This window comes from Geotrypetes seraphini, chromosome 7, assembly GCF_902459505.1.
Source record: "Geotrypetes seraphini chromosome 7, aGeoSer1.1, whole genome shotgun sequence".
Lineage (NCBI taxonomy): Eukaryota > Metazoa > Chordata > Amphibia > Gymnophiona > Dermophiidae > Geotrypetes > Geotrypetes seraphini.
In genome coordinates this window covers 56,818,115-56,843,832 of record NC_047090.1, presented here as the reverse complement: position 1 = coordinate 56,843,832, position 25,718 = coordinate 56,818,115, and the positions used below count along the sequence as shown (strand labels likewise).

The 25,718-nt window shown below is 43.3% G+C and overlaps 1 protein-coding gene across 1 annotated transcript; it reads left to right on the top strand.

The window, feature by feature from the left end:
* Positions 1-1,075: 1,075 nt before the first annotated feature.
* On the top strand, positions 1,076-9,229 carry PKDREJ (polycystin family receptor for egg jelly). Its single transcript, XM_033950914.1, has one exon. The coding sequence runs from the start codon at positions 1,339-1,341 to the stop codon at positions 9,202-9,204; it is 7,866 nt and encodes a 2,621-aa protein (XP_033806805.1). The 5' UTR covers positions 1,076-1,338; the 3' UTR covers positions 9,205-9,229.
* Positions 9,230-25,718: the final 16,489 nt, after the last annotated feature.

Sequence of the window (25,718 nt, the reverse complement as noted above, 5' to 3'; positions counted from 1 at the left end):
TACAGTTTTGTAAATGGAGAGATAGAATAAAAAATATGTAGACAAAGGTTAAACTGAAGCACCAAGAAGCTGGACTCTGCATACAATACAACATCACAGAAACAGTGATGCATCTCACCTAATGCAAAAAATAAATTAATGAATAGAATTTTTTTCTACCTTGTCTTCTCTGGTTTCTGCTTTCCTCATCTTTTTGTCACTCTCTTCCTTTCATCCACTGTCTAACCTCTCTCTGCCCCTTCTATATGGCATCTTCTCTCTTTCTATTCCCGTTCTAGAAACTTTATGCATCCCCCTTCCATTTCTCCCTTCACCCCCATTAGTCTGGCATCCATCTTTCTCCCTTCCCTCCTCCAATGTCTGGCATCTCTCCTCTCCTTCCCTCTCCCACACCCACACGATCTGGCATTTCACACTCTCCTCTCCCTTCCCCCATTTCCATCAGCATCTGCCCCCTTTCTCTCCCTCCAACCCAATTCCATGCAGTATCCTTCCCTCTTATGTCTCTTTCCCTGCAATTCCATCAGCATCTGCCCCTTTCTCTCCCTCCACCACGCTTCCATACCACCCTGAACCCCTTTCTCATCCTTCACCATAATTCCATACCACCTTGACCCCCCCTTTGTCACCCTCCACACCACCCTGACCCCCTTTCTCACCCTTCACCATGTTTCCATGCCACCCTGACCCCCTTTCTCACCCTTCACCATGATTCCATACCACCTGACCCCTCTTTGTCACCCTTCAGCATGTTTCCATACCACCCTGACCCCCTTTCTCACCCTTCACCATGATTCCATACCACCTGACCCCCCCTTTGTCATCCTTCAGCATGTTTCCATGCCACCCTGACCTCCTTTCACCACCCTATGCTCCTTTCTTTCTCCATCCCAAAGGTCCCGCGACGACTGCTTCTGCTCCGGATGGAAGAGGTAAGTGATGTGAGAGGGGACTGGGCCGGCAGACGCAGTTAGTTGTAGCAAGATCCCGCGACGACTGCGGCTGCCGGTCCAACCCCCTCCCCCCTACGTCATCGCGGGACCTTCGTTCACTTCAGCGCGGCTGCCGACTCTGCTCTAAGTAGGCAGCCGCGCTGAGGTGCCGTTTGGAGCAGCGCGGGAGGTTCCGGATCCGGCCAGCTGTGCACCCGGGGCGGACCAACCCCCCCCCCCCCACACTGACCTAAGGCAAGACTAGCACATAACAAGGGCAGGCAACCAGCCCGTGCTGCTGAAAGTCCGCGCGCAGCACATAACGTCCGTTATAAGTGAGGACACAGGAGCGTGACCTGCAGCTGCCTTTGCCGTACCAGGTCGAAGGAACACCCCATCCCCAGTCATGCGTTCAGCCGTTTTCGGCTTTCCCCTGCTGGTGGCCAGTAGCCTGTTTAGTCTAGCGCAGGTGTTGAAGCCGCCGCCGGTGGTAATTACGTGCTCGGCCCCCGAGGAGCGGGTATACACTAGGCAGGACAGCGGCGTGTGGTCCTCCTGCCTGTGGGACGTCGAAGTCCAGCTCTGGTACAACCCATCGCCACTGTTGACGCCGGAAGAGGGCGCCGCCGAGCCACCCACCTGCATCTGGTCGCGAGATCGGGCCTGGTTCCGCAACACGTCGCTCTGGTCCGGCAATGAGCTGATCGCAGCGCCCAGGGGCCGCAGCTTAGTCACTGTGCAGTGCGTCTCCCGGAGCTGCCCCATCCCGGCCTGCCTGCACCAGGCCTTCACCGTGCTCCTGGCCGAGCAGGACGTGCGGCTCTTCATCATGGCGCCGCGGCCTCCTCTCTACGAGTTTCAGGTGGTGCAGTTTGGCTGGTGCGCCCACATGAAGAGTTCGGGCTGGCGCTACCAGTTCGCCAAGGCGTCGGGGACGCCCGTCATCGTCATCCCCAGCAACTACCACACGGAAATTGCGGAGGCCGCTTATCCGACAGCGGGCTTGCGAGCCACCTGCGCCTCCTACTACAACTACCAGATCAACGTGACCTACACGAAGGCCGGGGCCTACCTCGCCTCCCTCACCGTCGATAAGAGGCCCCTAGTAGATCTCAGCGTCTCCTTTGAGGTGGAACCAGCTCTTCTGCACGTCTTTAGCGCCACCTCCGACCGCCTTAGCCTGACCCAGGCCCTCAACCTGTCCTGGAGCGCCTATCGGCTAACCGGCTCAACCGTGGGCTACCAGCTGGTTGATACCAAGAATCTGGCTCGATGGACGATGGAGGTCAACAAGTATGCAATCAGGACGGATTTCTGTGCTTCCGCTGTCAAAGCAGACGGGAATATGATTGCGAAGATGCACTTCTTGGTCAATGTCAGTGAGTTTGGAAACTTGGTCGGGGACCTATCGTTTTCCGGTGGGGTTTTTGGGCTTACTCTGGATAGAAAGCTACAGTATATTACGCTAAATTTAAAAACGGCCCAGAGTAGTACTTACTATTTCAGCAACAGCAATGGACTCTATTACTACACAGAAGAAAAAAAGGGCGCTAGTGCACATTATATATTTTATCAACAAAAAAGTCTTACTTATTTGTTTCAGATAGATTTTGAGACCACAGATCTTTACAATTTTAATACACATCTGTTTTTAAATCATAAAGGAGCGCTCTACAGGTCACTGTCAGATATGGACATCGAAGTTCATTTTTATAACAGTGGGCCTGCTGTTTTATTTACAGAAATATATATGGTATGGTTTATTCCATTACAGCACCCCATGTTACAGTGTGAGTGGAATTTTGTACTGGAGGTCTATGGTGCAAAGAAAGCATATCTTTTTGAAAAAAGAACTTTCACTTATGAAGACTGGGTTCCTAATGCAGCTGCCTTCATTCCAGGAAATGTCTTATCTTTTAATCCTAAACTTTATGCAGGATTTGTTTTCCAAGTTAACTTTACTAAAAGTGGACTTAAACCTGTTGTTTTAAAAGTGAATGTCAGTACTTATGCTTCTAAGACCATAGAAACTTCTGTGTATTCTTATAAAATTCCATGTGAAATAAAATATCTACATATACAAAAACCAAATCTTCCTGTGCCCATTATAACAACAAAGAAAGGGTTGCATCTAAACTTGTATGCTTCTTTGATCCTTAATTGTTCATCTGCACAAAATATTACACTACTGTGGACAATCTTTAATATTTCTGATAAGTTAACTACTCCAGACTGGAATACACCTCTGACTATACCAGAAATCTCAACAACAAAGGAATGTACGTTACATGTTCCAAAGTTTGCTTTAGATTATGGATTCTATGTGTTTAATATCTCAATTAGTATTGTAACATCTGACGATGAAGAGAGTTTTCTTTACAGATCAGATTCAGTAATTGTGGAAGTGCAAGAGAGTGACCTTTCTGCAGTCATTTTAGGAGGATCATTTAGGACTGTGGCGTTCAGTGTCGCATGGAATCTCAGCGGAGAATTATCTGCTGATCCAGATATAGCTAATCCATCAGATGGACTGTTGTATACTTGGTACTGTACAAAAAATGTATCAGCCTATACAAATATGACATTGGTAAATGAAACCTGTCATCCTGATCAGGTTGACTTGAAGTGGTTAAGTTTTGATGGTCCTGTTCAAACAGTTATGCCTGAAACACTTCAAGGTAACAGAATTTATTATTTTCGCTTGGTTATAAAGAAAGGAATCAAAATGGCTTATGCAGACCAAACTATAAGTGTGATACCAGGATCTCCACCTGCAATAATTATTTCATGCATAGAAAATTGTAATTCAATTTTGATTCCAACAGAACGATTTACATTATCTGGCAAATGCTTAAATTGCAGTAAAACCAGTAGACCAGAATATGAATGGTCACTATTTCTTCAAAAAAATATTAGTCAGGAAGAGGAACTAGATTTTGACTGGGCATCTCAAACATCAACTGGAAGATCCATTGCATATATGTCTATTCATGCTCTGGCATTATTACCTTTTACAGAGAGATCATATATTCTTATACTCAAAGTTACAACATGGACTGGTGCTCCATCAATACTTAAGTATTCATTTTATGTAAATGCTCCTCCGAAAGCTGGTACATGTAACATCAATCCTGCTTATGGTATTGCATTAATGACTTCATTTGTGGTGAGCTGTAGTGGATTTACCGATCAAAACTTGCCTCTTTCATATAAAGTTCTGGCAGGTGCAGATCAACCAAGCAGCATAAGTTCTTTGCAGGAGACCGTATTTGGTACAATAGTATATTTTGGATATCTAGCTAAGACTCATCCCATTCTTCTCCCTACAGGCACAGCATCTGAAAATTATAAACTGAATGTTTATGTTGAAGTATATGATTCTCTTGACTCCTTTACTCGGATAACTTTGATCGCAATGGTGAAAGATTTAGCAAGCCAAAAACCACAGGATGCTGTGTTGAATGACTTGATTGGCATAGCAAATAGCTCTGGTACCCCAATGAAAACTTACCTGGAAACAGGAGACTTTTTAAACCTAGGAACCACAATCTTTATGATAGCTTCAGTTTTAAATAATAAAGTTTCTGATGTATCTGATGATCCCCTTCAGATAAACAGAACTGAGTTACGAGAGACTCTTCTTAATGAGTCCATGAGCATAAGTACTAGCAACATTTTGGGAATTAATCAAGTTGTCACATGTATTTCTGAAATCACCAAGGGTGTCAAGGAAATAAACATAAAAGCTCTAAAATTAGCAGTTGAAAAAGTAAAAGAAGCAAGTTTTTCTTTAAATTATTTTAGAAAAGAAATGATAGGTTCAGAAGAAACAGAGCGTTTGAATACTGCTATCCTAACAGCCCTATCCAATATTATGACTGTTTCTCTTTCAAATATTAACAAAGTGAACAGATCAGAGGCCTCTGAAATTACTAAAGTACTTAAACAAACCTTTGCAGTAATGGAAATAGTTGCTGAAATGGTCTCCTATGGGAAAGTTCCTGGAGAAAATGAGACAGACATGGAAACTTTTAGCTGGAGCTCTGACTTGATAAAAGATGAAAAGTGGGATGTGGTTAACTCGTTTTTAACCAAACAAGACTGCAAAAACTGTTTCTATCCAACATTGCAAAATAATGGGGACTTGTTACCAGTAGATGCTGTTGTGTCCACCGTTGTTTATGAATTTGTGGAAAACCCCTTGCCTTGGTTAGGAAAAGGTGAAGACATTGCAACAGTAGTTGCTGGATTCCAGATGGCAGTTACAAAGGCTGATGGAAATTTAACAGACCTTACTCCAGAAATTTCTGAAATGGTTATTGTCAGAAAGAATATAACTCCAATTTTTCGTATTACTCTGGGGCCAGATAAAAAACATGCTAGAATTGCAAAAGGGGAATTGGGTTTACAAGTGGACATGCAAAAATCAACGGAATGGTTTATACAGATTTATACTAAATTAAAAATTTCCTTCAATGTTTTTGTGTACAGAGGATTTAATATATCCAACAATTCTCCACTGGCATATTATCGTGTCCCTAGCAACAAAACACATACAGAAAATGCTAAAAATGCAACTTGGGATCCTTACATTATTAATCTACCATTAAAATCATTATTATCAGAAGGATCTATATGGAATATTACAATTGGTTTGGAAGCCAATTATTCTGTAAGCAGAGCTACCAATAAATTAATTAGAATTTCGGTTTTTAATGCTGCCTGTATAGATTTTGAAGGACTTTCAGAGAGGTGGAATGAAGGTAGTTGCCATGTTGGCCCACTTACAGACAGAACAAAAATTCATTGCATATGTAAGAAACATCGACCATTAACAGAAAAATCAGGAAGTAGTGTACTTCTTCAACAAAGATATCAAAAATTCTTTGCTGCAAAAGTTATTGTGGTCCCTAATCCAATAGATTTTAGGAAGGCTCAGTTAGCATCATTACAGCATAATTCAGTGACTCTTGCAACTGTTCTTTCTATACTTACAATATATACCTTGTTGGCAATCTGGGCACTGAAAAAAGATGAAACTGACAGAATAAGCAAGGATCAAGTTATAATATTATCTGACAATGATCCTTTTGACAAAGTATGTTACTTAGTTACTGTTTACACAGGAAGCCGTTTTGGCGCAGGGACAACTGCAGATATTTTTATAAAATTGATAGGCACAACTGGTGAAAGTCAAGTGCATTTGATGAAGGCTTCCGGCCATCAATCCTTTCTTCGTGGAGCATTAGATACTTTTTTATTAACTACCAAATATCAGTTAGGGGATATTTATTTAATTAGTATCTGGCATAATAATGGAGGAGGATCTCCTGGCTGGTTCTTAAGTAGAATCAAAGTAGAACACATATATTCTAAAAAAACATGGTACTTCATGTGCAGAAAATGGTTTGCTATCGATGAGGGTGATGGTTTAATAAATAGAACATTTTCTGTTTCAAATACAGATGTACCCTTGTCAAAAATGGACTTTTTCCAAATACATACTGCCAGAAACCTGGAAGACAATCATATGTGGTTTTCAGTTTTTGCTCCTGTTGTAGCAGGTTCATTTAATAGACTCCAACGATTGTCATGCTGTTTAGCGATGCTGATGAGCAGCTTACTCACTAACATTGTATTGTATAATGTGGACAAAGAAGACGATGATGAAGAAGAGATTGCAGAGGTGCGATATGTGAGGTCAATAATGAGAGGACTAGAAGCAGCTTTAGTTACAGTTCCTGTGCAATTTCTTGTTTGTTCTTTGTTCAAATATTCACAGGAGGAATCAACACTTTCAGAAAATATCCCATCAGAAATAAAAGAAAAACACTTGCCTTTGTGGCTGACATATGCAGAACCCAGGGACTGGAAGGAGCGTTTACAAAAATGGTATATTGAGGAAGGTGCTACAGAAGACGGTGCTCAAGAAATCATTTTATTAACTTCAGGTGCACAGCAGTTTCCAGCTTCTGTTCCCATTGTTTATAAAAAGTATAGTCTACACAGAAAAAAGCCCAATAACTGTATTATTTCTGAAGAAATGGCTGATACGATAGACATTGCTGATGATCAAGAAGCAAGTACTCCCATTAATGTATCTGAGAAAGACGTCTCATCAGTTAAAGATGAGCAAGAAAAGCGTATGCAAGTCAACAAAAAACATGAACAAAATTGGGATCTTCCCTTTCTTACAAAAAGAGAGACAGTTTTGTCTTGGTGGTGTATTTATGTAGCTTGGAGTTCAGTTGCAATAATAGCTGGACTTTCATCATTTTTTATTATTTTGTATGGCTTGTCTTATGGATATCAGACATCAATGGAGTGGCTCTTGGCATCTGTGTTCTCATTTTTTCAGAGTATTTTTGTTATTCAAATAGTTAAAATTATTATCCTATCAGCAGTTACATCATCCTTTCTGAAATACTGTAAAGATGTTCATTGGAAAAGCAGATTTAATTTTCTTGAAATTAAGTTAAGTAGTGTCACTAATGACGCAGATGAAAAGAGAGAGTTGCATTTTGAGCTTGTCAGACTCAGAAACAGCAAACAGTATCAGCCATTAAAATTGGATGAAATTACAATCATGAAGAAAAGAAATGAAATTAATGGCAAAGTTTTGGTTTTCTTTAAAAGGATAGCCAGCCATTTTACCTTTTTAGCACTTGTATTAAATCTTGCCTATTCTACTGATAACAGCAATATCTTTCACTACAACCGAGCTATTCACCACCAGTTCATCACAAATATATCAAATGTTGAAAAACTAGATCATATTTATCTGTGGATAAATGATGTGTTTTTGCCTTTGATTCACAATAGAAACCAGCCATCCTCTCTTGCTGACAGTTGGTCAAAAATTATTGGTTTGCCCAGAGTGAGACAAGTGAGATCTAAACATGTTATGAAACCTTGCTTTAGTACTAGTAGCTATGCTTACAAGTTGATCATTGGTAAAGGTCATTGTCTTCATCGATATGGGGTTGACCCTGAAGACAGACATAACTATAGTGCCTTCTGGAAACTACCTTCCACTGTCAATACAACTCTAGCTGATGATACAAAAAGTGAAGGATTTATTTATGAGCACAGTATGTTTCCATGGATCTACTATTCATATGGGGAATTAAACATTTATAGCTCAGGTGGATATACAGTCTATTTCTTTCCTGATGAAAAATTAGGAAAATCAGTGGAAAGGTTGCGTGAACTTAAGGCAAACCAGTGGCTTGATAAGGAGACTTGGGCAGTAATAATAGAATTAACTACATTTAATACAGATGTGCATTTATTTTGCACTGTTTCAGTTGTATTTGAAATAACTAATTTGGGATTGACAAGCAAACGTTTATCAGTTCATGCTTTAACATTGCCAATTTTAGAACATCAAGATAAAATTGATATTTTTATTTATATGGCATGTGTGGCTTTTCTCATAATATATATTGTTGATGAGATTTACATTATACGTGAACAGAAGGAAGATTATTTTAAAAATATTTCCAATTTAATTAATTTTGGACTTAAATCAGCATTTTTTATATCTGTGTTTCTTCAAGTTGTCAAATTTAAGTTGGCAGTTGATTTACTCAATTTTTTCACAAGTCATCCCAGAAAGTTCACTCCTTTTCATATTGCCTCTCATGTGGATGAGATATTAAAGATAACCATTGGATTTTTGGCCTTCTTTACCGTTTCAAAGACTCTCAGATATGCTCGATTTTTCTATGATGTACGACTGGCTCAAAAGTCAGTTTTGGCAGCTCTTCCTGGCATTTGCTCCATGGCATTGGTGGTGACTGTGTACTTTGTTGCATATATGTCATTTGGTTATTTGGTGTTTGGTCAACATGAATGGAGTCACAATAGTTTAATTCACTCAGCACAGACTGTATTATCCTATTGTGTCTCTGCTTTCAGTGATACTGTATTTGAACATAACAAAATTCTGAGTGGCTTATACCTTTCTTCTTTTATGTTTGTGATGATCTGTGTTGTGATAAATTTATTTCAAGCAGTAATTATTTCAGCTTATGATGAGATGAAACAACCTGTATATGAAGAACCATCAGATGAAGCAGAGGTGATTGTTTTTTTAGTTAATAAGCTGAAAAAATGTTGGTCTGTTCTAACAAACAGGACACCATCAAAATGTGACCCAAATACTTTAAATAGCATTATTTATGGACAGCCTGGGAGAGAAGGGCAGCAAGCCTTAGGGCTCAAGACCAAAGTGGTAAATGGAAAGAAAATGGTTTTTCTTCTTATATGAAAGATTAAAATGTTCTTAGAGATATACTTACATACACAAATATACACACAAACAAATATATATATAAAATAAAATTTGATTTGGTCAAACACCTTGCAAGAAAACTGATGTACTTTTATTCTTTTTTGTTCTAGCCCAAAATAATCGGATTAATATGCTGCTCTTTATTTTAAAGATAATTAATGCTAAGACAATTAGCCTTTTACAAGAGCACTTTTCCAGTACAATAAGTGAGTCATTCTAGACATGTGGGTTATCTCCCACTGGCCACAAGTCATATGCAGAAGGAATCCACTCTAGATTTTTGTCTTTGATTCTCCTCTACTTCACTGGGAGCTCTACTGCCACTTACACATATTTGCCAAATTTTATAGAGTGGATGTGGCGGCAAGACAGGACTCTGCCTTTGAGTCCTTGGTTTTGTGGGCTGGCACAGTCAGCCTGCCCTAGCTTTTGGGGACTGCTTTTGACTCATCTATTGCACTGGGAAAATAGATTATGTCCTTGATAATATCTTTTATCCCAGGACAAGCAGGCAGCATAGTCTCACACATGGGTGAAGTCACCGACGGAGCCCCGCAGCGGACAGCCTCGAAAGCAGATTTGCTTGAAGATCTTTATAAGAGCTTCCGAGTGCTGCATCGCGCATGCGCAAGCGCCTTCCCGCCCGAACTAGGGGGCATATCTCCTGTGAGGATCCTCAGTTCTACGATTTCCGCAGAGCCGAGAAGACCTGTTCGTCTTAGCTCTGCAGCCTTCGTGCCTTCTCTTCACCGCAGCTATATTTAGTTTTGGTCACTGTGTTCGTGTTTCCTTTCCGTTAAAAATAAATACTATATTTTTGTTTCTCGTTTTTTTCAGCCGTCCGGTGCACGGGCTTTGGACCTAGACCCGACCCTACACCTCTCTCGGTACGGACTTTTTGTTTTCTATGTCCCGGCCTCTCACCGGGTTTAAACGTTGTTATCAGTGTGGCAGGACAATTTCCGTCACCAACCCTCATAATTGGTGCATGGTGTGTTTGGGGCCCGGACATTGCCCTGAAGATTATCATCGCTGCTTGACCCTGCAACCTCGGGCCTTTCGCCGCCGCTGTGCCCGTTTTGACCAACTCTTTGGCACTATGGAACCCGAGAAAACCTCGACCTCGGGGACAACTTCGGTCTCGAAGGCCTCGACTTCAAGTGTGGCCTCGAGTTTGAAAGCCTCACCTTCGACTTAGGCCTCGACCTCGAAGACCTCGGCATCCTCGGTCTTGAAGGCCTCGTCAGCTCCTCCATTGAAGTCTGCTCCTGTGGGTAAGTCACCTTTCTCTCAGGTACCGTCCCTAAGAAGCCACCAGAGTCTCAGGCCCCGCAAACCGTACCTCAACGTTTGTCCGCCTCCTCGAGACCTTCAGCTAAGCGTGCCTCCAAGTCTCGGGAATACTCGTCCTCGAGGTCGCCCTCCTTGGAGTGCATTGCTGCACCTACGAGACCTGATTCCTTTGTCTCGGTGCCAATGTTCGAGGACATGTTGAAGTCTATCTTAACCACTCAAATTTCCTCGATAGTGGCTCAACTTGTTCCGTCCTCGACCCTGCTTCCTGTGAGACAGCCTGAGCAGCAGTCTGAGCCTCCGGTAAAGGTGCTTCGGGGCAGGTCTCGAAAGCCTCATCGTATTTCTTCTACTGATTCTTCACCTGAGCCTCCATCCATGTCTCCGCTGCCTCGGTCGAAGCATCCCTCGAAGCATTCGAAGCCCCTTGCTTCCAAGCTTTATAAAGATCCGAAGCTTTCCTCTTCGATGCATCCCGAGACTTCCTCCAAATTGAAACAGCAGTCTCATCGTCGAGGTGCCTCGACCACTTCTTCCCCGAGACCATCAAGATCGAGGACCCCTCCCTCGAGGCCTCTTTTGTGAGACTCCTCCTCCTGCCTCAACGCATTCTATGCCACGAACCCCTAGGACCTCGCCGTCGAGAAGCTTGAAGCGCAGGCACTCACTGACTCCACCCCATGCAGACAGTGCAGCTTCTTCGATCACAGTGCGTGTCCTACTCGGTGGTTCCTCAGTCTCAATCTGCCTCCCCTGAGGATGCCTTGACCTCGAAGTCCACTTTTTTCGCCAATTTTGTCTTCAATATGGGGAAAAGCCCTTCTTCATTCTGACTCCCAAGTATACCCCAGAATACTTGGCTGAAATGGATCTGCTTCATCCACCTAAGGAGACCTTGAGGTTGCCAATGACTCCAGTTCTTAAGCAGACTTTCAGGAGGAACATGGAAACTCATTCCATTACGTCCATTCCTTCCAAATTGGAATCCTGCTACCGCACTGTACCCTGCAAGGGATTTGAAAAATCTCAGTTATCACATCAGTCTTTGGTGGTCGAGTCGTCCTTGAAGAAAGCTCATCCTTCTAAACTTTCTGCTACAGTTTCGCCAGGCAGAGAAGGTCGGACCATTGATAAGTTTGAACGCCGATTGTACCAGAACTTCATGATGGCTATAATTACGTTTTTACCACCTATTTCAATCATTTTCTGAAATTTTTGCCTTTTATCCGGAACTTTCCAAGCCACGTCTTCAGGAGTTTAAACAAATCCTTCAAACTCTATCTCAATTGAGACTTTTTATGTTACTGGCCTCATATGATGCCTTTGAACTTTCCTCCAGAGTCTCTGCCTTTGCAGTTGCCATGCGTTGCCTTGCCTGGCTGCACATAGTTGACATGGATCCCAATCTGCAGGACCGTCTTGCCAACTTGCCTTGTCAAGGGAATGAACTTTTGATGACTCCATTGAAGCTGCCACCAAGCGCCTTTCAGAACACGAGTGCTCTTTTGCTTCTTTAATTCGACCCAAACCCAAGACTCCTCCTGCTCGGGTATATAAACAGCCACACCATCGTTATCCTCAGAAAATGACGCCAGCTTTTTCCAGACCTCCACCTCGACATTCTCAGCAACAGCAGCGTCAGCAGAAGACTCAAACTCCTGCAGCCACTAAACCGCCTCAGTCTTTTTGACATTCCCAGTCTGAGCATTCTAACCTCCCTGTATCAGAATTCTCTTCTGCCCATTGGAGGTTGTCTTTCCCATTTTTATCCCCAGTGGGAAACCGTCACATCAGATCTCTGGGTTCTGATCATTCTACGAGAGGGATACTCTCTCTTCGCTTGCTTCAGATTCCTCCAGATCACCCTCCAAGAGAGTGTCCTTCCAGTTCGTCGCAACTTCCCCTTCTTCAGGAAGCTCAGGCTCTCCTTCGCCTTCGAGCTGTCGAGATTCCTCTCTCTCAGCGGAACCTGGGTTTTTATTCCCGTTACTTTATGGTTCCAAAGAAGACGAGGGACTTGCGACCCATTCTGGACTTCCGAGCCCTCAACAAATTTCTGGTCAAAGAGAAGTTTCAGATGCTCTCATTGCCGACCTTGTACTCCCTGATGGATCAGGGAGATTGGATGTGCTCGCTGGATCTCAAGGAGGCTTACACGCATATCCCCAATGTGACCAGACAGGTTCTGCGCCTGTCAGCGTCCCAGCTAAATCAGAAGGTAAAGGAAAGGGTAAACCCAGGAAGGGAGTTTACAAGATTCGTCCTGGCCCTGATGATGTTAATTTCCCCGGCAACCACCAGGGGGAGCCTGAGCTGGCTGAGAAGGTACTAGGAAGTGAGTATCTGGGTCACCACCGGAGGAGTCCAAGAGCTACCTTGTTCCCTGCTGACTCAGCGAGGTTAGGACGTGTCCCTAGAGTATTTAAGCCAGAAGTGGAGAACAGACAGGTAGGCCGTCTAGGGAGAAGGTTTAGGCCTTGTCTCCCTGAAGTACTCCCTGGGTCAAGCAGGTGCACTAAGCCTACACTGATGGAAGTGGAGGAGGCTGGACAAGCTGAGGAGCTGTCTTTGATGGATGGGGAACTGCCCATGGAATGCCAAGAGAATTTTCCTGAGGGTGATACCAACTTTCCTGAGGCCATGCAGGTGGATCTGATTTCCAGCTGCAAACAGTGAGTTTTGGTTTGCAAGGGACTGTTTTGGACTATTTTGGTTTTTTGTAAAGCTAAGAGTGTCATTTTGGGGAGAGGTTTGCTGTCACCCAGGGAGGGAATTTTGAAAGCCTTTGGAAAAGCTTTTTTGAGCAAACCTAAGACACTCTCCTAACTACAAATTGCTGCTAGAGGCTTTATTTTAAGAAGCTGTGAACTGTTTGGAAGTAACAGGGATGACCAGAAGTTGATTTTGCACCTGTTTGGAATACAGGCTGTGCTGGCTCTAAGGAGAGCCTTATCTGAACTTTACTGACTAGAAGAGGATAAAAGTTGGAACTTTTTCTGCTTTGTTTATTTGCCTTCTTTTGAGCTTTTGCTTTGTGCACTATTAGTGACCATTCTGATGCATTTTTGTTCACCCAGTAAAAGTGAAACATTTGACATTTATCCTTCTTGGTGTTTACTTTTTTTTTTTTTTGTAAGTTCCACTAATGTGTCAGGCCGGGTCACACGCTGTTGTGCTTACTTGCCGTAGCCGCTAGAGGTGCCGTTGAGTTTCGGTCCGGGATAGCGGTTTGGCTACACCATTCATCCAGCCTCTAGCAAATACCTTCAATTCAAGGTGGGGAATCTTCATCTTCAGTACAGAGTTCTTCCTTTCGGACTTGCCTCCTCCCCCAGGGTATTTACAAAATGTCTGGTGGTGGTGGCTGCTACTCTTTGTTCCCAGGGTCTTTAAGTTTTTCCGTACCTGGACGATTGGCTTATCAAAGCCCCCTCCCCTCAAGGGGTTATTGCAGTGACCCAACAGACTATTCTGTTCCTCCAAAGTCTGGGATTCGAAATCAACTTTCCAAAATCCCAGTTGACCCCCATCTCAATCTCTCCAGTTCATTGGGGCCACCCTGGACACCATCCAACTCAGAGCATTTCTACCTCCACTGCGTCGAGATGCCCTCATTCACCTTTGTCTTCAGGTGTCTCGTCTTCCTTCAATTTCTACAAGGCAAATGATGGTTCTGCTCGGCCACATGGCTTCTACGGTCCATGTGACTCCTTTTGCCAGACTTCAGCTTCGTATTCCTCAGTGGACCCTGGCATCTCAGTGGCATCAAGCTACTCGCCTTCCCGACAAATTACAGTAACTCCTTTGTGGAAGCGGTCTCTCCACTGGTGGATGCTCTCTTCCAATCTTTCCAGAGGTTTGCTATTCCACATTCTTCCTCATCACAAGGTTTTCACAACAGACTCGTCAACCTACTTAGACGGCCTCTGTACCCAGGGTCTGTTGGAACGCAGAGCAATCTTCAATGCTCGCAAAGCTTTTCAACACCTTCACGACAACGTGGTACTGGTCCAGACGAACCAGGTGGCCATGTATTATGTCAACAAGCAGGGAGGTACGGATTCTCACTCCCTGTGTCAAGAAGCTCTGAATCTGTGGCATTGGGCAATTCATCGGAACATCTTTCTCAGAGCTGTCTATATTCAGGGTCAACACAACTGTCTGTTGGACAACTTGAGTCGCCTTCTGCAACCTCATGAATGGACACTCAATTCCCCCACGCTACGTCAGGTATTTGCTCGATGGGGACCCCGCAGATTTTTGCGTCCCCCCTCAACAACAAGCTGCCTCAGTTTCGCTCTCGAGTATACTCTACGACAGGGGTGCCCACACTTTTTGGGCTTGCGAGCTACTTTTAAAATGACCAAGTCAAAATGATCTACCAACAATAAAATTAAAAAAACACAACGCACACTGTACGCATAGAAAATGTTAATTATCATTCCTATTCCAGGGTTTTTCAAAGAGATCAAAGCAGATGACTCTATGCACTATCACCTCAGTAACAACCATACAAAAATAGACAAATATACCCCCCTCCCTTTTTACTAAACCACGATAGCAGTTTTTAGAGCGCAGGGAGCTGCGCTGAATGCCCAGCGCTGCTCTCGACGCTCATAGGCTCCCTGTGCTAAAAAACTCTATTGCGGTTTAGTAAAAGGGGACCTTAGTGTAAAATATAGATAGCAGACACATTTTGATCACTAAATTTAAAATAAAATCATTTTTCCTACCTTGTCTGGTGATTTCATGAGTCTCTGGTTGCACTTTCTTCTTCTGACTGTGCATCCAATCTTTCTTCCCTTCTTTTAGCCTGTATGCTTCCTCTCCTCCAGACCTCGCTCCCTCCCCCAACTTTTCCTTCCTCTCTCCCTGCCCTTTCTTTCTCTCTGCCTCCCTTTCTTTTTTTTCTGTTTCTCTTCTTTCCTTCTGTCTCCCTGCCTGCCCTTTTTCTTTCTTTCTCCCTGCCCTCCCCCAAGCCACTGCCATCGGGGACCAGGACCCAAACCGCCACCAATAACAGGCCCCAAACCGCCACCAATAACAGGCCAGAAAGCCGACGACGCCCCAAGCTCTCCTTGCTTCGGCCGATCAGCATTCCTCTCCCCAACGTAAATTCTGCCGTCGGGGAGAGGAAGGCTGATTGGCCCAAGATCGCGATCGACTTATTGGGGGAAATGCTGCCGGGTCCTGCCTTCGCGGAAACAGAAAGTAGGCAGGTCCCGGCAGCAAGAAGAGCAAATGCTTCACTAACCTGTCTCCCACCTTAGCCCATAGCGAACGCTTGCTTCAGGGCTCTCAACATGTGCGTGCTGGCTTCCCTTCTCCCCCCCCCCCCCCCCCGGACATAACTTCTGGTTTCGGAGGGAAGAGAAGGGAAGCCGGCACGCACACGTTAGAGCCACGGAGCATAAGTTCGCTACGGGCTGAAATCTCCAAGCCGGTTTTTTTTTGTTTTTTTTTAATGTTCAGCAGCAGCGGCAGCAGCAGATGACAGCTGGGCGGACCACCCAGCTAAAAGGCCCTAGAGAGAACACTGGAGAGGAAGGCTGATCGGCCTGGTAGATCAAGACGGCAACACGATCGACTCGCGTTGCCTTCCTGAGCTACTGGTCGATCGCGATCGACGTGTTGGGCACCCCTGCTCTACGACATCTGGAGGCGGACGCTTTCCTCCTGGATTGGACGGGTCGGTTTCTCTATGCCTTCCCTCCATTTCCGCTGATTCTCAGGACTCTTGTCAAACTCAGGACGGAACATGCCACCATGATTCTGATAGCTCCTCGGTGACCCAGACCACTGTGGTACCCTTCTACTTCAACTCAGCACCAGGGACCCTCTACTTCTACCAGTTTTTCCCTCTCTGCTTACTCAGAGTCAAGGATCTTTACTTCATCCCAATCTGCAGTCTCTACACTTAACAGCTTGGTACCTTTCGGCCTGAACGACTCCTTGCACTTCTCTCTGTTCAAGATATTTTGCTCGCTTCCAGGAAGCCATCCACTCGACAGTGTTACGGCCAGAAATGAACTAGATTTTCTGCTTGGTGTTCCACACGTCAGCTAGAGCCAATGTCTACTTCCTTGGCTTCTGTTTTGGACTATTTACTTCACTTATCGCAATCCGGTCTTCAATCTACATCCATTCGAGTCCATCTTAGTGCTATTGCTGCTTTTCATCAGCCTCTTGATGGGAAACCTCTCTCTGCACATCCCGTGGTTTCCCGATTTATGAAAGGACTCTTTAATGTTCATCCACCACTTAAACCACCTCCAGTGGTTTGGGATCTCAATGTTGTTCTAGCTCAACTAATGAAACCTCCATTTGAACCACTTGATAAAGCTCATCTCAAGTATCTCACTTGGAAGGTGGTTTTCCTTATTGCTCTCATGTCTGCTCGAAGAGTCAGTGAGTTACAAGCTTTGGTTGCGGACCCGCCCTTCACAATTTTCCACCATGACAAGGTGGTCCTACGTACTCATCCAAAATTCTTACCTAAAGTGGTTTCAGAATTTCACATCAATCTATTGTTCTTCCAGTGTTTTTTCCAAAACCTCATTCTCACCCTGGAGAAGTGGCGCTCCATACTTTGGACTGCAAGCGTGCTTTGGCTTTCTACTTGCAACGCACTCAACCTCACAGAACAACTCCTCAACTTTTCATCTCTTTCGATCCAAATAAGTTGGGACGTCCTATCTCGAAGCGAATCATCTCCAACTGGATGGCTGCTTGCATCTCTTTCTGCTCAGGCTGGTCTCCCTCTGCAAGGTCGAGTCACGGGCCATAAAGTTAGAGCAATGGCGGCATCTGTAGCTTTCCTCAGATCAACTCCTATTGAGGAAATCTGCAAGGCTGCCACTTGGCCCTCGGTTCATACATTCACCTCTCATTACTGTCTGGATACCTTATCCAGGAGGGATGGCCATTTTGGCCAATCTGTTTTGCAAAATCTTTTTTCTTAATTTGCCAACTCTCCCTCCATCCCTTTATGCCAACTCTCCCTCCATGTGTGAGAATATGCTGCCTGCTTGTCCTGGGATAAAGTACAGTTACTTACCGTAACAGTTGTTATCCAGGGACAGCAGGCAGATATTCTCATAACCCACCCACCTCCCCAGCTAGGTATCTGAACTGTGGATTCTCACAGATGCGCCCCCTAGTTCGGGCGGGAAGGCGCTTGCGCGATGCAGCACTCAGAAGCTCTTATAAAGATCTTCAAGCAAGTCTGCTTTCGAGGTTGTCCGCTGCGGGGCTCTGTCGGTGACATCACCCATGTGTGAGAATATCTGCCTGCTGTCCCTGGATAAGAACTGTTATGGTAAGTAACTGTACTTTCCAGTAGATAGGTGAGTCAATCTAAACTCCCGCCCTGTTCTTTTCTGCGCCTGCCTTCTGTCCCATTCTGCCTGTGCTTCTCCAGGTTTGTTTCTTTGATGCCAGTCAACCCTTCTTGGGCCTTGAAAATTCTGTATATATGTTTAAATCGCTTACAGGGGTCCTTCCTGAGCTCCTTTGATGCTTCTGTTAGCTGTTTTGATGTTTCTTCATTGAGCAGAACAGTTATTTCTTGGGAATGTTCCCATTGGTGTCCCTACTTCATGTACTATCGGTGAAATTCTTTGTGCTTAGGTACTAACTATAGGTGGCGGTAGAGCTCCCAGTAAAGTAGAGGAGAGTCACAGAGTCGCAGAAAAAATCCAGAGTGGATTCCTTCTGCAGATGGCTCGTGGCCATTCAGAGACAATTCACATGTCTAAAATGACTTGCCTATCTACTGGAAAAGATATTATCGAGGTAAGGACATAATCTCTTTTTATTGACATTATCAGAAAATATTCCAAAGATCTGCAGTTATTGTTGAGTGTTGAAATGAGGAAGGAATCCCTTTTTTTCTTTCAGACTTAGAAGGCCAAATACTGACCTCTGGAAAAAAATGGCAATACAGTACAGCAACTCTATTTTAGTAGACCACCACAATAGTAGAGGTAACTGGTGAATTCATTGGTTGAAATGTTTTGGCCAAATGGCTGTTTATGGTTACCAATGTGAAAACATTTGAAAATACATTTGACAAAATTTAAACAAATGCTAAAGTTTTGAAAGTTGTCAAAGTGTGGCAAACCTATCTGAAAAAAGCCAAAGCAGATCCAAATATTCACTTTGGATTGTTAAAAAAGAAACAGAAAAGCTAACAAATCATTGCCACCACTACCAACAAACTTGATATTAAAATATACACAGGAATCTACATTAGTTGATCAATCCATGCTCACGAACCACTTGCAGGAGAGTGTTTATCACATCTTTCAGTTCCTCCTTTAGTAGTATATAGTTCCCTCATCAGTTTTTCCTCTGCAAGCAAACCAAGAAGAGGTGTTCTGATCTGCTCTGTTTGGTTTTTATTATTTAGGGGTCTTTTTACTCCATTTTTGGGAGGCTTTGGTGTCAGAGGACCCTATATTGAGCCACTGTGACTCAATATGCCAGAGGACCCCATATTGAGCCATGAGGGTAGACATAGCTCCCAGTACAACCCCCAGGTGTACCTGATAAGCCAGCCTACTATGAGTTACTTAGAGGCTCAGCGTCTGCTCCCCTAGAAGCCTGCTCAATTTAAGTGCCATTGACTCGTGCTTGAGTCCTAGTGATTTGATGAATTACAGATCTAAAATGAAATGTGTTTTGTGCTAGTCTGGTAAGTTCCTCCAGCATTATCCTCATGGCTGATTTCAGCATGTCCATGATTGCAGGTCACCCTCTTCTAACCTGGTTCCTTTGATCTTCCCAAAATGTCCTTCTCCAATAATTTTTCTCTTCTGACAGTATGACCAAAAATAAGACAGTCGTAACTTCATCATTTGGGCTTCGAGTGACATAGTTGGTTTGATCTCCTGAATCGATTTGTTAGTTATTCTGGCATGCATAATATTTTTCTCCAGCACCAAAGCTCAAAAGAGTCAATCTTCTTTCTATCTTGTTTCCGTAGTGTCCAGCTTTTGCAGCTGTAATTGACCATTGAAAAAAAAATGAGTACATGGACAAGTCTGATCTTTATTTGGAGTGCTATTTCCTTGCCTTTGAATACTTTGTACAGAATGACATGGTGACTTACCCATGGCTAGCTGCGGGTAACCTGCTTTAACGGGGAGGAAAAAAACTGGTTGCTGCAGGTACGGGGACATGGCCATTCACTGCCCCGTGGAACAGTGAATGACCTTGTCCCCACAGTTAAGTATCTTGCGTGCATTGCCTCACTTCTCACCCCTTGCGATTGTGTGGTCCAGCAGCCCCCCCCCCCCTCCCGATCGTTACAGTCTAGGCATCTCTTCCCCTCTTCAGGGCCCTCTTCTCACCTTTGCTGGTGATTTTCAGTTTTCTCTCTCCCGAGTGGCCCGAGCTTTTTCCACAAGTTGCGTGTGCGGCTGCGTTGAAACTTCTCCGATGTGAGCCGCGCAGGCAGAAACAGGAAGCTGCGTCAGAGGCGAAGTTTTGGTGCAGCTGCGCACAACTTGTGAAAAGGCTTGGGCTGCTCAGAGAGAGAAAACTGAAAATCACCAGTAAAGGTGAGGGGAAGGGAGGGAGATGCCCAGACTGTAGCGATCGGGAGGGGGCTGCTGGACCATGCAAATAGCGCTGAAGGGAAGTGTCAGCATATGCAGTTTCTGCCCGCTACATGCTCTGGATCAGACAGTGGGAGAGCGATTCAACCTCCTTAAGCCACCTTAAGCAGACTGCCCTGCAAAAGTAAGGGCATTCACAATCTTATGGGTAATGTGGCAGATCACCGCCCCAAATTTCTGCCCAATAGACCTCGATGATCCACTGGGGGAAGCTTGTATTCCTTTCCTGTCCGAGTGTGATTTCTAAGGTATGCCGGCAAACAGAACAGGACCCACATGGTCTGTGTCCCTGATGTACATCTTGTTGTGTTCTAGTTTTTGGTAATGCAGAGGGTACCAATTTATCCTTCAAATTCTGGTTCCTTGATAACGTGATGGTGGGTTTGATATTCTTGAAGCATTTATGGAGGGTTAGAATATGCCAATGTTTAAAAAGGATATTGCATATGTCTTGAGATAAATGTGAAAACCTCAGTGTGCACACCATATCTGGCTATTTCTTGATTTTGTTACCAGTTTTGAATAAATTCTGCCTATGGAGTAATTTGGATCTCTGAAAACCCTTCTTAATTTCCTTCTGTGGGTAAATCATCCAAATCGGTAAATTGTCCAAATCGGTGGGCCATAGTTGCTTGGGATTCAAATGCCAATGGATTTGAACAAAATCTTTCTTAATCTTAAAAATTTACTATATGGTATAAAGTTATTCATTAGTTGTGGTTGATGAAAACTTGAATAGTGGAGATAACTGTTCCTATCGGTGGGTTTCTTGTAAATATTGGTTTGGAAGAAATATCTATCTTTTTAAATAAGAATATCAAGGAAAGATATATGCCTAGAGTTGAATTCCATCTTGAATCTTAAATTCCTATCCCGTGAGTTAAGCCAGTTGAAGAAGCAATGTAATTTTGCAACACTTCCCTTCCAGATGATAAAGACATCATCAATACATCTTTTATACAGTCTCAACTCTTCCTTAGATGGATGATCTTTAAAATTTTTGTTTTCAAAATGTGCAACATACAAATTGGGTATGTCTGGTGCCATTGTGGCCTCCATAGCTGTCCCCTTGATTTGAATATAATAATTTTCTTCAAAACAAAAATAGTTTTGGGTGAGTGCGATTGTGGCAAAGGCAACAATCAGCCTATTTGGTTTGCGTAAATCAGTTGTTCTATTTTTAAGCATCTGTTCTATAATGTGAATTGCAGCTAATTGTGGTATATTTGTATTCAGGGACTCAATATCCATGGTCACAAGTATAAGGTCTTCCATATCACTATCAAATTCTTCTAAAATAGTGATCATGTGGGAGGAATCTCTCACATACGAGTCTATGGGATAAATGGTCGCAAGAAGAAATCAACAAAATCAGATAAGGGTTCTAGCACAAAGTTATTCCCTGAAATGATAGGTCTACCTGGGGGATCACTAAGCGATTTATGAATTTTTGCAAGATGTAAATAGTCGGTATTGTAGGATAGTTATTGACCAAAAATTGTTTTTCTTTAGATGTGAGAATAGCCCTCTCATGGAAATCGTCAACTATTGTTTTGATCTCGGCCTGAAGTTTGGGGGTTGGATCTTCGTTTAGAGGGACATAAAATTATTTGTCTTCAACATGTCTCTGTACCTCATTGATGTATTTCTGCCGGTCTAAAATGATCCCGCCCCCCCTTATCCACGGGCTTGATGACTATATCATTATTAGATTTTAATTCTTGAATTGCTGCCCATTCAAGATTTGAGATTTTGATAAATTTATATTTTTGCTTTTTAACCCCTGAAGAACACTATATTGTCGAAACACGGACCGTGTTGGGTTCATAGCTCCCAATGTTTTGGGTCCTAGATATTTTTATGTGAATTATTAATTTGTATTTTTAATAAAGCCTATATCACCTCCTGTGTATATTAACAGAAAAAGAGATTCAGTTCTTACCTTGTTAATATCTTTTATAGTAGATAGGTGTGTTATTCTGGATAGATGGGTAATCTCCCCATGCTTGTAAGCCATGCAGAAGGAATTCATTCCAGCTGTTCGATCCCTCCTCCCTCCCCAGAGGGCTCTGCTGTTCCCTTCAGTTTGTATCAAAGCAGGCAATAGACTTACAATTATATAGAAACCCACACGAAGGAGGGGTACGGGGAAACTTCCCGAACTTCAACTCTGTTCTGCTCTAAAATTATAATAAACATGTTAAACATTGGCATTGAACAATTGAAACATTAGAATAATCATACCAAACAGAAACATTTATAGAGCTCAAATATTATCCAATGTGTTATAGCAATAGATTATTCTTTATACCCTTAAGGTCTGACTGAAATCCAGATTTCAGTTTGGACTCAAACTTTCTGATTGAGATAGTAGGCGGGTGCAGTAAATAACTGACTGGGTGGGGCTCCAGAATGGCACACCTATCTACTAGAAAAGATATTAGCGAAGTAATAACCTAATTTCTTTCTAGCACAATAGGTGTGTCATTCTGGATGGATGTTCCAGAAATCTAGGGTGGGACCTACAACTTTCCTCAAGGGAGTCTACCCAAGCTTCCACCCAAGAAGTCAAGCTTCTAGTCGAAGGCACCTTTACAGAGACTGGTGACTTTTCCACAGGCAATATATGCTGATGAGATGGCCCTATGGTTCCATCTGGAAATTGTGGCATTGGATGCCAGTGTGCTATATCGAGTCTAACTACTGAGCACAAAAAGATGGTCAGACAGCCTGAACTCATTGGTAAACTAAAAATATCATAGAAGCACTCTCCTCACATCCATTTCAGAATACAGTCCTTCTTAGAACCTGTGGACTAGAATGCTGGCAATCTGCCCACTTGATTGCCAAAACAATGCTGGTGTTAGCATCTAGCACGTGCAGTAATTCTGCACGAGCTAAGCGCGTGGTAAAACTGCTATCACAGCTTAGTAAAAGGAGCCCTAAATGTGTACTATTTGTATTAATTAATTATTAGTTATTTTCCAATGCTCAATATGACTGCCTTTCTTAAGGTTTGACACTTGTTCCATAATTTTTTATTAAATTTAAGAAGTATCCAATTCTAGAAGTGAATAATTAGATATTTGCCCTCTTTCAAATGGTATACAGCAGCATCTCTCAAATTTTTTTAACCCCGGCACACTAAAAACGGAGCAAATGTTTTTTGTGGCACTCTAGATGCAGCAAATGTTTTTCATGGCTGGAAAAAATTTTTTGGGAGAACACTGTTGCCGTTAGTTTTCAAGGTCCAATCACGTCAAAAAATGATGCTTATCTGGGCAGTTGTATAATAAAAAGAATGGATAAGATAACGAGAAGTGAAATTGTCATGAATCAGAGGGATACATACCCTGTAGGTCCTAAAAGCAGGCTTGTGGATTAGATATAAACTATGAAGGCAGTGGTGTACCTAGCATATGTGACACCCGAGGCCCATCATTTTTTGACCCCCCCCCCCATCTGTATGAAAAATAATGATTTTTAGTAACAATCCACACATCACACAAGAGTGTACCTAGGAAAAGGCAGCTTCATTGGAAAACTAAACAAGCCAGACTAGTACAGATCAATCCTACACAGTCAATCCTAACTGAAAACCATGTCTTTTGAACACACAGAAAACACCTTCGCCTAGTAAGGAATATAATCACAAACTAACCCCTCTCCCTTTTACAAACTGTAATGTGGTTTTTAGCCATGGTGGTAACAGCTCAGACTCTCATAGAATTCTGAGCAATTACCACCATGGCTGGTGCTAAAAAAACGTAGACAAAGGTTAAATTGAACCACCAAGAAGCTGGACTCTGTATACAATGCAACACCACAGAAACAGCGATGCATCTCCCCTAAAGCAAAAAAATAAATAAATAGAATTTTTTTCTACATTGTCTTCTCTGGTTTCTGCTTTCCTCATAGTCTTCCTTTCATCCACTGTCTACCCTCTCTCTGCCCCTTCTATATGGCATCTTCTCTCCTTGTATTCCACTTCCATCTCTCCCTTCACCCCTATTATTCTGGCATCCATCTTCTTCCCTTCCCTCCTCCAATGGTCTGGCATCTCTCTCCTCTTCTTCCATTCCCAATCCCACACCCCCATGGTCTGGCATTTCACTCTCTCCTCTCCCTTCCCCTCACTTCCATCAGCATCTGCCCCCTTTCTTTCCCTCCAACCCAATTCCATCCAGTATCCTTCCTCCTTATGTCTCTCTCTCCTTTCCCTGCACACCAATTCCATCAGCATCTGCCCCCTTTCTCCCCCTTAACCACCCTTCCATACCACCCTGACCCCCTTTTTCTCCCTCCACCACCCTTCTATGCTCCTCTCTCCCTCCAAACCAGCAAGGTCCCATGATGACTGCTTCTGTTGCCTCTGCCTCTGGAAGATGTAAGCGACGTTGGAGAGGGTGGGTCGGCAGACACAGGGAGTTGCGGCAAGGTTCCGCAATGACTGCAGCTGCCGGTCCGACGTCACTTACATCTTCCAGAGGCAGAGGCACCAAATGCAGTCATTGTGGGACCTTCCTGCACTTCAGTGCTGCTGCCGACTCTGCTTCGGAATAAGTACGGCAGCAGTGCTGAGATGCATGTGCCATTTAGAGCAGCTCGTAAGGTTCTGGATCCAGCCGGCTGTGTACCCCCCTAGGGCTGGCACCCGGGGCGGTCTGCCACTGTATGAGGGGACAAAAAAATAATAAAAAGAATGGATAACTTGACCGATTTAGACATGTCATACAATTATAACCAGACTATAGAAAGGAAACCGGAAAAGACCAAACCCATAGTACTAAGATCCAAATGCTAAAATCAGATATGTCGATTATGAAGAGACGTTTGGATCAATGCTAATTATAACGAGTGAGTCTTTAAAATATGAGACGGTAATGGATAGCCAGACCTTGTGGACGGAAGTGACAAATACTGGAGCCAAAACCAGAGCACTGTGATGAAACTTGAATGGAAATATGGATACCTATTTATACTTTTGAGTAAAATTGCGATGCGAACATGTCATAGAAAAGAATAAATATTGTGTAAACTAAAAACCAAGAACAATATACAGTATTGTAACACCGAACTCAGAATTAATGAAATAACATGCTAAAAGAACTTAACCCCCTCCCCCCCTCTAAAATAGGGCATATACATACTTAAAATGATGGCTGGTTACAAACAGTATGCCTAGACTATATAGACCTAAACAGGGCAAAAGTAAACGTATGGGAAATGAACAGCTGGTAATACAGTGTGTATCTTGAAAACATAAGCCGATAGTAGCTCAAAAACAAGGTAGATGAAAAGTGAAACCTGGGAAAGATCTAAATTATTGTTCAAATGAGCTTCGAATAAAACCACAGCACTTGGGAAAGTAAAAAAGGGAGAGTAAAATGGACTTACCGAAAAGGTCTCTGCACTGATGAGATAAACTCGTACGCAAAATAAATGTGAACACGCGACAGTGGGGCTATGATATTTGATCTGTTGAAAGAGGCACCAAAAAAGTGTCGGCAGTGGATTGGATGCACACTGATAGGGGAGGGGCATGGGGCTGTTAAAAAAGGCTGCTTTAATAAATAA